Source organism: Trachymyrmex cornetzi, unplaced genomic scaffold (genome assembly GCF_001594075.2).
Source record: "Trachymyrmex cornetzi isolate Tcor2-1 unplaced genomic scaffold, Tcor1.1 scaffold743, whole genome shotgun sequence".
Lineage (NCBI taxonomy): Eukaryota > Metazoa > Arthropoda > Insecta > Hymenoptera > Formicidae > Trachymyrmex > Trachymyrmex cornetzi.
In genome coordinates, this window is record NW_017300074.1 from 263,980 (window position 1) to 279,757 (window position 15,778).

At 38.2% G+C, this 15,778-nt stretch overlaps 1 protein-coding gene across 10 annotated transcripts in view; it reads left to right on the plus strand.

Annotated features, from left to right (window-relative positions):
- Window positions 1-15,778, plus strand: part of LOC108767979 (protein turtle) — a 269,485-nt gene that overhangs the window by 205,522 nt on the left and 48,185 nt on the right. For 7 of the 10 annotated variants that reach the window (XM_018518147.1, XM_018518138.1, XM_018518146.1 and 4 more), the window contains 2 exons: window positions 270-595; window positions 10,266-10,399. In XM_018518147.1, coding sequence (XP_018373649.1) covers window positions 270-595; window positions 10,266-10,399 — 460 coding nt within the window. The remainder of the gene's footprint in view (window positions 1-269; window positions 596-10,265; window positions 10,400-15,778) is intronic. The other 3 variants (XM_018518144.1, XM_018518145.1, XM_018518143.1) reach the window with 2 other exon arrangements.

Below are 15,778 nucleotides of genomic sequence, written 5' to 3' on the forward strand. Positions count from 1 at the left end.
TCCTGAATATAATGCCTAAAGATAAAAATTATCAACGTACGTCTTTAGTTATTTGGTGGGGTTGAATACTTAATCGTGAGTTAAGAAAAATAAAACTTTCACAGACTTTCATGGGCTTTTTTATTGTAATGCTTTATTTTATTTGGAGTCTTTGTCTTTATATATAATATTATTTATATAAAAAGACTCTTAATTGGTGGTCAATAAAATAAGACATAAAAGTGTTGAGGTCAAATCGTTTATATAGTGAAAGAACGACTTTCACTTAGGAGGACTGACCACGAAGCGATCCTCGCTTCCGGTCAGCCTACCTGCACGGGCTGTCGGCGATCGTACAGGCGCCAGGAGAGCGAAGCGGTTGAGAAAAGGGAGATTCTGAAGCGACGCATGCCCGAATCAGATGAGATCAGTGCGGTGTACCGGAAGCTGCGGCTTTGTCTGGGTCTTTTCGAGCACGCGAGTAAAAACGATGAAGCGGAAGAGGACGACGAAGAGAAGAGGCATCGGTTACGGTGGTGTCGCAGGGGCTTCCGACGAATCGTGGAAGTGGCGACAAGAGCTCTGCTCCTCGGCATCGCGCTTCTTGTCACGCCAGGCAAGTATTCTACCGCTATAACGTTTCTATTTCATAAATAAAAGATCATGTGGGCATGAGATAACATTGTCGGAAATATATTCCCAGGGTTTTACAATCGGTTCAGTGTTGGGCCATTATTGGTTGCCACTGTTCAAGTACCTAGCTAAATACTAGATGATAACTTGGATCCAGTATTGGTAGATACTACTGGCCCAGTAGTGGTTGACAGAACCTTGGCCGTCAGTTGATAGCCGTAGTGTTGGCCAAGCATTTTTGTTATAATTGCTGGCGACCTTGTATGAGTTTGTACAGAATGTATTCCTTTCGAGGCGAATTTGAAACAAAAACTCGTTTCGAAAATTCCTATTCAAATATCTTAAAAACTACGTATAATGAACATTAGAATCTTGTATTTCCTCTTGATAACTTAGTTACTAATACCGGGAGTTGTTACTATTATTGCGTTACAACTTTGGAACCATGATAACGCGAGGTCCTGTCGCATCCGAGAATCTCTTCATTTGTCCGCCGGTGCAATCACGCCAGTCTCGCGTTCGTTCCTCAATTAGCGGGGACCGCAAATTAGAGTTCACTAGTTGGCGGGACGTCCGAATGGTCGCTAATGCCGTGGCGCCGTATCTCACGAAACGGATCGTTGATTCTCAAATCCGGTGGACCATAGGCGGACATCAGGATGGAGAGGTTGCGGCTCGTAATGGGACATCGACGGAGATCGACAAATGAAGCGAAATAAGCTAGCCGCGCGATCAGATAACGAGTATCGGGCGATAATGTCAAGTGCTCGATCTCCTTAAGTCATGGAAGATGAAGCGAGTGTCGGGAGATAAGATCAATTTTCGCGACTGTCTTTCGAAAGTAACTGTACTGCTCTAGGAGATCACTTTGCTCTAAGAGAAATAACTAAATACATCACTACAACAAGCTTCAGGAATCAAGTTACAAAAACGCTTGTATATCTTAATCACAACTACATTTCCAGAAGGGCTTTTGGTTACACAAATTATAATATAAAATTAGCTATATAAAAAAAATAAACGCTATTATTGATGATTAATAAACAATTTCTTTTATTATGGCTTAATGATAACGTAATCACGAATGTCGAATTCGTCACAATTTTCAGTCGACGACAGACGCATCTGGCTATAGTGAACCTCATTCAAATTTGCAATCTCAAATATTCTCTTTTGACATCACGCAGTACGCGATTGGTGCGTTTCAATCTGAAAGAATTTTCTGTTGCAAATCGAAGCGGCGTGAATACATCCTAAAAAGAGACTTTGTGAGTCTTTTATTAGTGCTTCGAGTTTATTTCGATACGCGGCAACTTGGCTGTTCGATGGAAAATAATTCTCAGTGAAATGCGAGATATAACTGGAACATGCGAGAGACGAATAGACGTGATATCACACACTGCAGTTAACGATTTATTATATAATAATGATAATTCTAGACTTCCGCAGTGTTTTGAAATACGTAATGCTTGCAAATTCTACAGTATTTTGAAATACGCGATGCTTGCGAATCATTAATTAGATTCAGATTGTAAGGGAAGTTGGCATATTGTACATTGAATCGCGAAATCGTCATAAAAATTATAATTTAAACAAAACTAGTAGAATTTTAAAGCGTGAAACCACAGAGGAGTGCTTTTATACGGATCGCGTTCTGTTTTTACAATTATTCCGGTTGAAGTAACACTTTAAACCACGAGAAACCTTAATCACGCTGTCGCAATGAGATTACTGACGAAGAGTAAAAAATAAAAACGCGCGCGACACGCCTGCGTTTCAGATTTTTTTTATATGCACGCACATTACATGAGAACCCTTATGATGCTCGTTACTTTCATCAGTGTGAACAATTTCATTAAAACTCTGGCCTCTCTTACGAAGCCCCATTCAAAATGTATGCTTGACTGCATTAACGGCACGTATGTGACGGTTATATAAAAATTTGTATTATTCAGCAATTTAAATACACATTTGCTACTCTAAATATATTAAATATAGAAGATGTTCTGGAAATCACGTGATACAACTGAAAAGGAGATGATTCCTCATATAAAAATTAATCAAATATATAGAATAAAAGAACTGAACGAAAAAGGGCTACGAGCTTAAAAGTTAGTTTCTAATTTTTAGGCTCGTAGCCCTTTTTCGTTCAGTTCTTTTTTAAATTTATTGAGCCTTATTATTATTATTATATATAGAATAAAATTTTTTCGTATAAACACATTTTTAATAATTTTTCAATTAATACGATGAATGTTACAAAATCAGATTGACATAGAAATATCGGTGATAGTCAGATTGGGTGAATTAAGAAAATTGTGGTTAGTTAAGTGTACTTAACGAATATTTGAACTCAATTTATCGAAAACAACTTTATACGAAAAAATTTTATTCTATATTTTCCATTCATTTTTGCATTAGGAATCACCTTCACGATTGTATACTACGATTTCCAGAACACGCTATATATACATATACGTACATATATATATGTACATTTATTTATTTATAAGTATATATGTGATTCATTACAACTGCAGTTGCAATGATTGCTTATTCGAGAAACCTGACTTCTTTTTTTCTTTTTACCATACGGAGCACTTGTATTATCAAATAGCATCGCAACGGTTCGTTTCAGATGAAATGTTACGTGTGGGAAATGGTAAAAAGTATATTAAATGTGTGGAAGTACGCGCTGAAATGCTGGACACGGTTGGAAACGTTTATCATAAATAAAGTAAATCGGAATGGTGTTGCTTATGAAGTGTCGTTTTTAATCAAAATCAAACGCTCCAATTAATAATGCTGCGGTTATTCCGCGGTAGGCTTCATTAATTTTCGCGGCTATGGTATGTACATTTTAACGCATATACGTAGGCAAAATAAAATTCGCGACGTGCATACGATATCGGAGTAAATCATTTAAAATATCTCAAATGAAATAATTGAAACAGGACACGCATTTTTGTACGAATTCCCTTAATTAAATTTTATTCCATTTTCGCGCCTATATGTTATCACATTAACGTTTCTATATTTAATTGATTCGAATGTATTTCGACGCTATATTTAAGAATAATGTGATAATATATGCGTGAGAGATATCGTACCATCAACATAGGAAACGCCAGTTTTGGAACGAGCTGCTTTCCCTTTTAGGACTTCGTAATTACGATAAATTCCTCTTTAGTGTACAATAGCGTGTCCCGAGTGGAACGCATAACTCTATAAATTCCACGTACTTTGCTTCTCTGTGTATGTATGCATTGTGGAGAAGAGCGATTACGATTTCTTCCTCACAGCGACCATCAAAGCGTCGCGAATAGCGAGCTATGAAACTTGTTACAAATGACGTGTCGACCGGAGGATGTGTCGCCTTTGGCAAGCCCGTTGCGCAGGAAAACCGCAAACCGATCGATCGATAGGCCTCAAGACACTCAACGACAGTATGACCGGCCATGATCGACATTTCGTGACGTTGTCGTCAGCAGACAATGTGGAGCACCGAGATTCCGCGCTGATACCCGTGTTTTTACGCGAATGACGCACATGTCGATGTATAAGAGGTCTGCGTCGTGGTTGCATCCTCCCTTCACGATTAAGTTTTTACTGTACTATTTTCCCTAAATAGCTAATATTCCTAAATCGGCAAGTTTACAGTTTACAGCGCAGTCGTTAACGGGCGGATTTTCTCCATCGCGTTCTACTTATTTTCAAAGAGGATTCTCGCGCGTATGAAAATCGTAATAACGGCTGTAGTCTATACTTGGTGGAGTGTCCGCGAAGTCGGGCTCTCAAAGCGATACTTCCATTTGCGAGAGAGAAAATTTTACCACCGAGTCCGAGTTATATTCACCGGTTTTGTTTAGACAAAATAATTAAAACCCCCATCTTTGAATCCTGAGCTCATTAAGGTAATAATATACTCGTTAGCCTCATTTAATTGTTCTACTTTCCGCTTCATCCAATTGGATATCTCGTGCGCGGAGCCGCCTCATACACCTGGCTATTTAGCTTACACGAGGTACGAGCTGATGGAACGGCTCGCTAATTTCACGCTTCGTTGCTATCTGAAAATTCGTTGGCGAAGATGAGAAGCTGCTTCGTGGGCTTGTTTTAACATTCTCGGTTGAGAAACGCGAATAGCAAAACCGTATCAAAATACATTAAGTTCTTGCATGATTTTCAATAAAAGAATTATGGTTGTAAGTGATTTATGTATAAGATAAAATTAACATATTTATACGCGCGATTTATTTGAGAAGTTGCGTAAAAAAAATTTAGTATTTAAAAGTTTTTACGTATAGAATTTATTAATATCTCCATTGAGAAAAAGAAAGTATCCGAAAGCGAGCTTTAATATTTGTTTCAGTTTGCAAAAACGCAAGAGCGAGATATTTTATTTTGAAAGAAAATATTTCGCTTTCGTACCGAGTAGAGATAAACGAAATTTTTCGTGTTTCGCGTTCTCCCACGCAAGCGGCTGCATATATTCCCCGCAGAATATTCAAATGAATTGCTCAATCTGTTTATCTCGTCGGGGAAAAACAACCGCGAAATAAAAGGCGAGTTGCCAAAACGACGTGGAAGTGATTCCGCGTCTAAACCTCCTCACTCCTCGAGTTAACGGGCTGCGAAACGGAAAAGTCTTTCTCGCGTATAAAGAGAGTTTCCGCGCCGGTTGCTCGCTTCTCCTTCAGATCTTCCGATGATCGAGTAATACGACTCGATCGAGTTTTCCCTCACTCGCAGAGCCGAGAGGCAAATAATTCCTGGCGCGTTTACCTCGCGTGCGCGCAAATTATTAACGCGCGAGATTTATCTGTACGTGCGCCGGATGATCGGCTTGTACCGACCGGACGATCTGCACTGATACCGTTGCGAGAAATATAGGAACGCGCGATTATCGCAATTAGACCGGTAGGCAATTTTGTATTACCGAGGAATGTATATCGTTTGGTTGATATCGCGGCAACGTGTTGCATAAATCCGAGAAAAAAAAATCTGCTTCTGCAAATCAACATTTTCAACATTCATAACGTTGAATGTAATTTAATAATGCCCGTACGAAGACAGAGATAAATGCTGAATTTCACGGCGTGCAAGATCCTTTTTCCAGATGCTCGGTTCATTCAACGGGCAAATTAACGAACGTCATGCACGTGTATCGCGCACTATGATAATTATAATTATTATCTGCACCACATATGCAAAGCAGAGAGAGGCTTTATTTCGCTTACCGGAGATAACGAGGTGTTCGCGTCGCGTACACGCGCCCGCACATTGCAGACAGACTGTTGAAAATTTAATAACAAGTAACAATAAAAACGGTTATTTGGACGCCGCGTTATCCCAGGAGGACCCCGACAATGGCGATAATGGCTGCACAAATGTGCGTCGGTTGCTCGCGTCCAAGTCCGGATTATTATTCGCACCGCGTACACCGTGGGGGCGGATTAAAACGGGTTGTTGCATGATCAGAGAAGCGGAGGGTGTTATACCGATTTTCTCGTGCGATATCAATAGTATCGTCACGGTTTCGGTCGACCCCGTTACGTTAATAACGCGTTGTTCGTCGCACAACGCGACTGTCGATCACATTTAATTTCACGTTGAATGTAGGCAAAACTTTTTAATGACTTCCTTTATCTCTTAGATCATACGAGAGACAAAATGTCGGCCAACTGCTGTGTCGTTTATGAAAATAATGAAAATTGTGTAACCCCCAAGTGCGCGGTTATATATTATACATTGGATTTTCCATATACGATACAACAGTCGCCCAACATTGTCATGTGTTTTTGCTCTCAAGCCTATTCTACAATTACTAAATACTACATAAACGTAATTGTAAGACTAAGAATTGACCAATCGCAGTCGAACATGAGGAGATTATTCAATTGTTATACACTCGAGAAATATTTCTTTGCTATACGGTTATAGAAACAAAAGTCTTTTATTTGAACATTATTTCTTTGATTTAAACATTTCTTTAAATTAAATAAATTTTTTTATTTAATTTAAAAAAATAATGTTTAAATCGAAGAAATGACGTTCAAATCCAAGAAATTTGTTCTTTAATCGTTAGTAAAGAAACATTTCTTTAAATCGAAGAAACCTTTCTCTGGGTGCAACTACGCTTATTTGTGGAATGAACTTTAGACGACAAACAGAAAAGCAACTAAAAGATTAGCCAACAGATCATCGACGCAAATGCATTCCAAAATAATTTTTGATCTTCGGAGGAGTTTCCAGAATCGTTTTCACTATTTCATGATGTCTATGTTACGTTTAGACGATCAGAAATATCATAGATATGATACAGGAGTTAGCGTGACTTTTCTTCTTTACGACTTTGCTGCCGAACGTTACTAAGCTGTACACAACACACACACACAAACACGCACACATACACACATCTTATCGAAAACTGCCTTTGGCGAAACATCGATGGTTCGCTGGGGCAGATGTTGAGAAGCCGCGATCCATGATATTACACAATGCATACGTAATGCGCCGGCTTCGATGCGGCTTCGCGACATGTCCACATTCGTCCATGGTAGATATTTGCATCACGAGAACTCTCATATCACGAGACATCGTTCACGGGGGGATACATCTGAGCATATTAACTCTTCGAAGCTGACATCCAAATCTGTAACATAGTTACTGATTGACGCTGAGTCTGTGGGATTTATTTAATTCATGTTGACTAAATGACACTAATTAATTTCAAGGAATCAAAATGATATAGTTCGTATATAGAGTGAATACTAAGTTTACTTTATGATTGAATGAGACCAATTTAATTTATGTGAATTAAAAGGCACTGATTAATTTCAAGGAACCAAACTCGTATAAAAAAAATAAACACTAAATTTATATTTTAATAACAATAATATAAATTTGCAAATGTAATGTAAAGAATATAATAATGACATAATCATTTAACGGTATTCTCGACTCTACATCTCTACGTAGACACTAAACGCACGATAGATATTATCAAATTATTTTTGCTAAAAGAATATCGTCAAACTTTATTAAATAACATCGTTCTGTTGCAATTTGCTACAAATGTGAAAGTAAAGAAACGCAAGAAATATATTTTATAAATACCACTGCAGTTTTAATAGTAACGAAAGGTAAATATTGATGTAAAGGACATCTACAACCGCGTTGAACGTAACACAGTTTCGCTAAAATCCTCTCGTTTTTTTGACGATAAAAGCACCTTCGATTTAAAACTCATCCAGTGGGCTGTCCGTATGGCTGTCGCGAAACGCGTTTCAGAGGTTTGCGCCCGGGGAGAGATTTATTACGGTCCCTTTTGTCGTACAAACGCCAAAAATGTGTCGTATTTGCAACGCGGAGGAGCTCAAAGAGGATGGGTATCAAAGTTTTGTGTCCATTATTCGAAATGGACATCATCGAGTCCAGTGCTTTATCCCCCTGCTTTTACATTTGATGTGAGACGCGGTTTCTCTCTCCTTGATGTCAACGATTTTCTGCAGTTTCAGCTTTTCCGAGGAAGTCACGGGTCCAACGTTGCAGCGTGCTTTAATGCGAGGCTTCACTGTTCCTAAAGTTAGCTGGGCATTAAGCAACGTACGGATGCACAATCTACGCAAAAGGGAGCGAAATGCTCCGTTTCTCGCAGTCGCAGTTTCGAAACTGCATAATGGGAAGTCGCACTTTCGGACGAACATGAACAGTTATTGTGTCGACGTTGTCACTCGACGTAAAAATCTAAAGTATATTATAGCTCGCGTGTCGACTGATGGATATTGTGGTAACTCATTACAATGCAATTATTGTCAACATCTTAGAACGCTTGAAATGTATTTTATAGTTTCTTTTAAAGAGAAAAGTCAGTAGTAATTAACTACTACTAACTTGTACTTTTAAGTCTTGAATAGTCGTACGACATCAATCAAACATAGCAGTCGTTTCGTGACAAAAATCAGACCGTAATGGTACTACTGCATTAAGAACTCGTGGAGAACAGTAGTTCGTGAAGTAGTAAAAAGTGCACGAATGCGGCAGCTGTTTACCGCAGTGAAACGTTAATCGCGACGATCGTGACGCAGCAACGAAAGGCGAAGATAAAACGAAAATGGAAGGGCCGCGACAGATTCGTCCGAAGTTTGCTTGTCAGCAGTCAGATCGATATTTCCTAGTGGCGAACTTTTCTCAGGACGCAAAGTAGATCGGCTGTCATTCCCGATTTGTGTTCCCTCGACCGATAGAGCTTCTTGCGACACGAACTTCGCGATTACTTTGCGCGGATAGCAGACTGCGCTGACATATATATTTCTGCGAATCAGTTTAAGAGTATTTGTAGTTCGGTTCCTTCTAGTTCCTCGCCACACAACTGACTTTCCTTTTGTTTGTCTCGGCCGTCTGACAAGCTCTATATATATATCTCATATCTCTCATTCTGCGGTGTTCCTTTCTTGCGGCTATTTGAATAATGCAAGTATTCTTAAAATAAACTAAAAAGTCACAATAAACATCATATTATAACGTTTCGATATTTTTCGTATATACACATTTTACACAAAGTTGTTTGGTTTGAAGGTAAATGGTGTGCGGTGAACTAACAACGAAAGTAATATTCTGCAGTAGCAGCATATAGAAACTTCCCATCTCGAAAATTGAAAGCATTCTGAATTTCAGATATCAATTTATCCAATAGCAGTTCGCTTTAATCTGTCGTATTTGCGCTAAGAACATTAATTATCCCAACGGAGTTTCTTCCTCAGGCTCGCCCGTATTATCCTCGCCGACGTGTTTACCATCATCGTTTCACCGCGTCACGATGTGCCGGCTACTTTTTCCACCTTGGGACGACGTTCTCCGATATAATTTATAGCGATATCTCTCCCAAGTCGTGCCAATCGTAAACAGGGTATAAGACGAGCAAGAACACGAATGTATCGAAGTATGTTAACTATCCGACATCACAGGCGGGAAAGGGGCGGTGAGCGAAATATCGTTGTTATCATCGCGCGGGATCGAAGGGATTCTTACTCGATCGGCATATCTTGAGCACACGAAACGGGGTCATATATTCGATCCTATTCAACATAGCATTGGAGGTTAATGCGAAGTTAATCTCGCATGACGCCTCCACCGCGTACAGTACCGGGTTTCCCGACGCGGCTCGCAGAAAAGAGCGACAATCGTTGCCCCTGATTTACCTTTAATGGCTTTTAATGCCTTCCCGCCGGGGACAGCCCGCCTCTTGTAGTTTTCTTTCCTACAGTGAGACTCCCTTGCGGTAAGAATTATGAGCTTCCGGTACTCGGACGTCTTTCGCGAGCGCGAAATAGAAGTGCGGTAAATTTCAGTCAATTTTTCCATGAACATATTCTCGATTCATTTTTTTTATTGTCAATTCTATAACGATTTGAAATAATGGTGCGAGATTACTTACTGCGTATGTATTAAGAGAAAAATGTACCAAATTTTAATAAATATTGCATACATATGTTGATGTTTTGTAGATTGTATGTATGTAAGTTGTGTTTAATCGATAAAACAGCAATTCGTTGAAGATTGGCCGTCATTATAGCATCCCCTTAATATTCACTTACAGATTTTTTTATTTATTTATTTATCACTAATGACCATGACTGTTTATGTTTCAGGACTCTGTCAACAGGACGCGGTACACATCACGGCTATTCTCGGGGAGAGCGTTGTCTTCAACTGTCACGTAGAGTTCCCCGGTGAGCACCCAGTGCCCTACGTTCTCCAATGGGAGAAGAAGGTAGGCGACACGGTACGATATCGGACGATATCGCCTCTGCTCTCTATATCCGTGAGTTAAAAAAACGGGGGCACTCCTCGAGAGCGCCGCGCCTCTGGTATCAGCAAGCTGCCAAGTGTACCATCGCGACATTTTAAACGACGTTCGGAGAGAATCATTCGACGTCATATCGAGTGAAAAGTCTCTTTTCGCTTCGCTTCCTCGAGCAATCGACGCGTACAAAATCGTAAGCGCGCCTTCCGACGCCATTAACACCCTCGCGATGCTTATCTTTTTTTTTCTTTTATTAAGAGCATCACTGCGCGTTGCAATTTCGCTTAATTATTTTTGGTACATGAGATACAAAATAATGATGGTAATAACGATACGGAGTAATGGAAAGATCGACGTTTTTCGATCGTCGCTTAATCCGAGACGTACTCCATGAGATATCGTAAATTTCTTCGGGTGGAAATCCACTGGAATTGTCGCAGTTCGCTCGATGCGCGCTCACTCCCGCGGAAAGAAATTTGCACTTCCGAGACTTCTTTTTTAATTCCCCGATTAAACGTTGCATAATCACGAATTGGAGCGTGAAAAGGCAATATGGAAGGGAGCAAGCAGATACGGCGCGCTCCGGCCTGTCGTGCCCGAATAAACAGTTATTTCTATGAATTCTGTGATTCAGCTCTTCTCTTTCCGGCCACTATAAAGTTAATGTCCTATTTCTAGAGTTTTTATATCATTGTAAATAAATTCTAATTCAATTAACAGAAATAATCCCATTTCTAGTCGAAACGAATCTTAATGTTTAATAAACTAAATGTAAATTTTTACAAATATATTATATCTCAGTTTTATTTATAAATTACGCGTTGATTTAAAACGTAATCATAAACCGAACCGAAATTAATCTCTCAAATTAGATTGTCTATTTTAATAGTGAAGATAACAAGATCTTAAAAATCTACATGAATGACTTATTGCAAAAAATGTTACCTCAGTCAGGGTTTAAAATTCTAATTCTTCCAAAAAATTCGAGATTTAACAATACGTCTTAAAAAGACTTCTAGAGCTTCAAGAATTTTATCGATATAAATATTTTTATTCAATCATCGATTTTTTAAAAATTAAAATAAAAAAATTGCTTGTGAAACCATCAATTTTTTATACAATTGTATAGTTACTGTCTCTTTATACTTTGGAATCTTTATATCGATATAAAACTAAAGAAATGTTTACATACTGACCGAATATTTATGGAATCTAGTAATTTTTCCTGACCTTATACGGGTAGTGTCGATGGTGCTGGAACGTCGTCAGTAATTTTTTTTTTTTTATATCCACAATATGCAGTGATTTCACATCATGAACATGAATGAATTTACATATCATTATTGATTACATATGGTTATATATACTAGTGAGCTTGTACCAATGAGGCAGAGCGCAGCGGAGGGCATACGTTTTTGAAATGTTACTGCAACGTTATTGTTACTGAAAGAACTTTAAATTGGCCGTATATTTACAATTTGTTGGCTTACGCGCTTCTTCCGTTTGTCGTTTTGTATATCTTGTTTGATTTTGATTGATGGAATCGATAACGGCGAACGGGACGCGCCTCTCGTTCGTGCGAGCGAGCGAGCGAGCACCGCCGCAAATTACTCGCTCGAGTAGAGTAAAAGTAACGTACTTTGTATCACACGTTGTATCTCGTCCGGACTGGAGAGGGCAGAGCACATTACATACATCAATTAACGACGTCATCCGATCATTCAATCAGTACTAACTACATGAATTCCAGATCATAAAAATGCGAACAATCTTTTCTCATTCATCTCATGTGATGACCACATATCATCGCGATATACATATATACATGGGTTGGCGATGCGGGTGCAACGAAAATGAGCGATACGTTGATATGTAGACACGTTACAGATGTAATTACCAAACGAATCGAAAAACCGCTTGAAAAATAGCGAAAGCGGTCCGTTGTAAAATGTCAATTCTAGTTCCTGGCGGTGCATCGGAAACTTGTTATCGTGAACCGCTCTCGCGAAATGAAAAATTAAGGATCATTATGGTATATTCGCTTCATCGATATCCGGCTCTCCATTGGTATCATCATCTACCGATCGATCAATCTCCTTCGAGTATTCGCCAGGATTTCATTCATAATACGGTTACGTGTAAAATGTGAAACGGCGTTTTACACACCGTCGAAACGTATGCTTTTTTTTGCGCGCAAATTAGTGGTGACGTATCGCGATTTTTCGCGAGTACTCGTGCGCACCCAATAATATTCCCGTGCTAGACTTTTATGGAGATTTCGTTGCACCATTTCGAGTGAGAGAGAAAGAGAGCGAAAGGACTGCCCGATCGTAACGCGTATATTTTAAACGATGTGCAATTTGGTGTATCTGTGGGGAAACCCACGTCGAATTCACGCTCGTAAAATCGCGAGACGTTGTTGTCTCGATTTTCTTCTCGATTAGATCCAGAAGTGTCCAACATTATACGCGTTTACGATTCGTCGCAGCTCTTTCAAATGACGAGCTCGCCGTTTCACGAATCTTCGCGATATAAAAAAAGCAAAGGAGCGTCTTTCAACCTCTCTAAACTCCGGAATTTTATGTGTTTTCGATTGTGCGCGTGCGTATATTTCATAAATTTTTATGTTTCGTATAATATTATATGTATTAAAGTTTATTCAATGAATTTTATATCCCGCGACGGAATGAAAGCATAGCATAGACATAGGAAACAGTTTTTACTTTTAAGGATGTATTACACGCATTTTTTAACAAAATGGAAAAATTATGAAAAAATTATAGATTTTTCTCTTTATTGTATTTGAAAGTAATATAAAAAGTTTGGTAATTTAAAACCTGTATTAAAAATTATTTCAACGGATATGTTTTTAAAAAATAATTAAAATGGATGAAAAAATTTTCATTTAAACTACAAAATTATATTAAATGTAAAAAAATATTGACCTTGTTGAACTGTTTTATATATCTACTGAAAAAAACCAAATCGCAATATTCGCAAACAAATATTGTACATATGACGTTTTATTAATATTTATTGGTCATAAAAAAATTGACTCTAATGACAAAATATTTCTGTGAAATGTACATATCTCATTAATATTGTAAAAAAATAAAATAGATAGTTTATTTGTTAGGAATAAAATTTCATTTCGCAGTATTTAAATAGAAATTTATTTCAGTAAAATAAATATATCTCACAAATAAATATTTTTTAATATTTTTTCCTCATTATATGAATATATATAATATTTATTTTTATATACGGAAAATATAAATTTTCAATTCCAGTAACTTTTTGCACAGAAATTATACATCTGATACATCCTTAAATCGCAGAATAATGTCGACTGTTACCTTTCTGTGATCTCAGGAATAATCAAACGATGCTTTGCTCGAAATGCAAGAATGAATACCCTTTTCGTTCTTTGAGATTGACTTTCGATGTCTGCTTTGAGTATCCTTGTTTCTTTTAGTACATCGAAATCTAGTTTGAGTATCTCGAATTACTCGCACGCGGCTTGTCCGCGAACGGCCAGCTCGTCCATCACAAAACAATGCGGAGTAGTGCACTTTCCCACTTCTATCTCGGGGGCGGAAAATTGAAAAATCATGTCTCTGTCTCCTCTAACCTCTGGTGCCTTGCATGCGTTGTTCGCTGGTGCACGCGGTGGTGGCGGATTTAATCGGAGGGGAAAAAAAACGCACGTCGCGTGTGGCTGAAGCAGCATGTATGACTGCCGCATAAAACTACGATGTATCATCGATGCAATTAGATCGCGCAATCGCGGCTTCGGCTCGCCGTAAAATGCGTGATTGCGCTCTGCAGATTCCTCTCATTGTGATTTATGCGATCTTGTGTACACAGAAAAAAACTATTTTTAAATTGATAATAATATGCTCATACATAAGAAAAAATATTATACACCCAGAGAAAAGTTTCTTCGATTCAAAGAAATATTTCTTTGCTATACAGTTAAAGAAAAAATTTCTTTAATTTGTGAACATCATTTCTTTGATGTAAACATTATTTCTTTAAATCAAATAAAATTTATTTGATTTAAAGAAATGTTTACATCAAAGAAATGACGTTCATAAATCAAAGAAACCTTTTCTCTGGGTACAATTTTGCATCAAAGATTTTAATCTTGATTTGATTGAATTTGTGTGTTGATGCAAGTATTTTAATACTTTGTATTCGATTCAAGACTAAAAATCGTGCATCAATACAAATTCAATTAAATCAAGACTAAAATCTTTGAAACAAGATATATTTTTTCTTTTATATAAGAATATTATTATCAATTTAAGACTAATTTTCTTTCTATATTCGCAAGTACACTACAAAAATTAATCAAGTTTGGGAAAATTACAAGATACTTTATAAGTTATTTACAAGTTACTTTTTAAGTTATCTTATACGTGTTTGTTATAGAAATTGAGTACAGGAAGTAAATTAAATAAAATTGGAGCAATTGATAAAATATGGTATAAAAAATGAAATACCCGCACGTAATACTTACTATACTCATTTCCTATAATAAAAAGTAACTTGTAAGTAACTTTCCCAATCCTGAAGTTAGTGTATCCGCCTGCAATCGTCCGACACCACCGGTGTGAGCATTGAATGTAATATTCGTGTAGAAAATGTTGCCTGCTATGTAGCGTAATGTAATATGTATATGTTTAGTGATACCGTAGTCGCATGTATGTCGCATTACCGCGAATTTGTACAGTCGCGTTGCACTTATCGGTCCCTCTCGCGATCAATAGTTGAAATATTCCGCTAATCTGGTAAGCTCGCCGGCGTGAGATATCATCTCGCCGATCAGCGGTGTGTGCGTGCGTAATGCCGCGAAATAAATTGATTAAAATTAAAGCGACGCCATCGACGCCGGGCGTGTGGAAACTAACACGATCGAACGAATTATAGTGTCGGGCATTATTTGTGCATGAGAGAGTGGACGAGATTACTGTACCTACCGCGTACACGACACGTCGCATAAAACGCGTAAAAATGAAACGTATTTTTAAATGCGTAATTAAAATGCGGGTGGAATAAACGCGAGATGGCCTAACGCCGGGATGGTCTCATGGACCCCGGGGATTTTGGATTGATCCGACGTCGTGTTGCCAGAAACGCATTAACCGTGAATTCAATATTGACTCTGCAAATCTACCATCATCCTATAATTAATTAATCGATCGATCGGTCACGCTAAAAGACAATACTACATATATACGATCGTCGCCATGAGATTACTGTACCTACCGCGACGGCTGATGCCTGACGACGTAATCTTAAGCCATGCTCATACTTGAGCACGCATACTCGCGTGTTCTCTCATCCTGTGCGTGC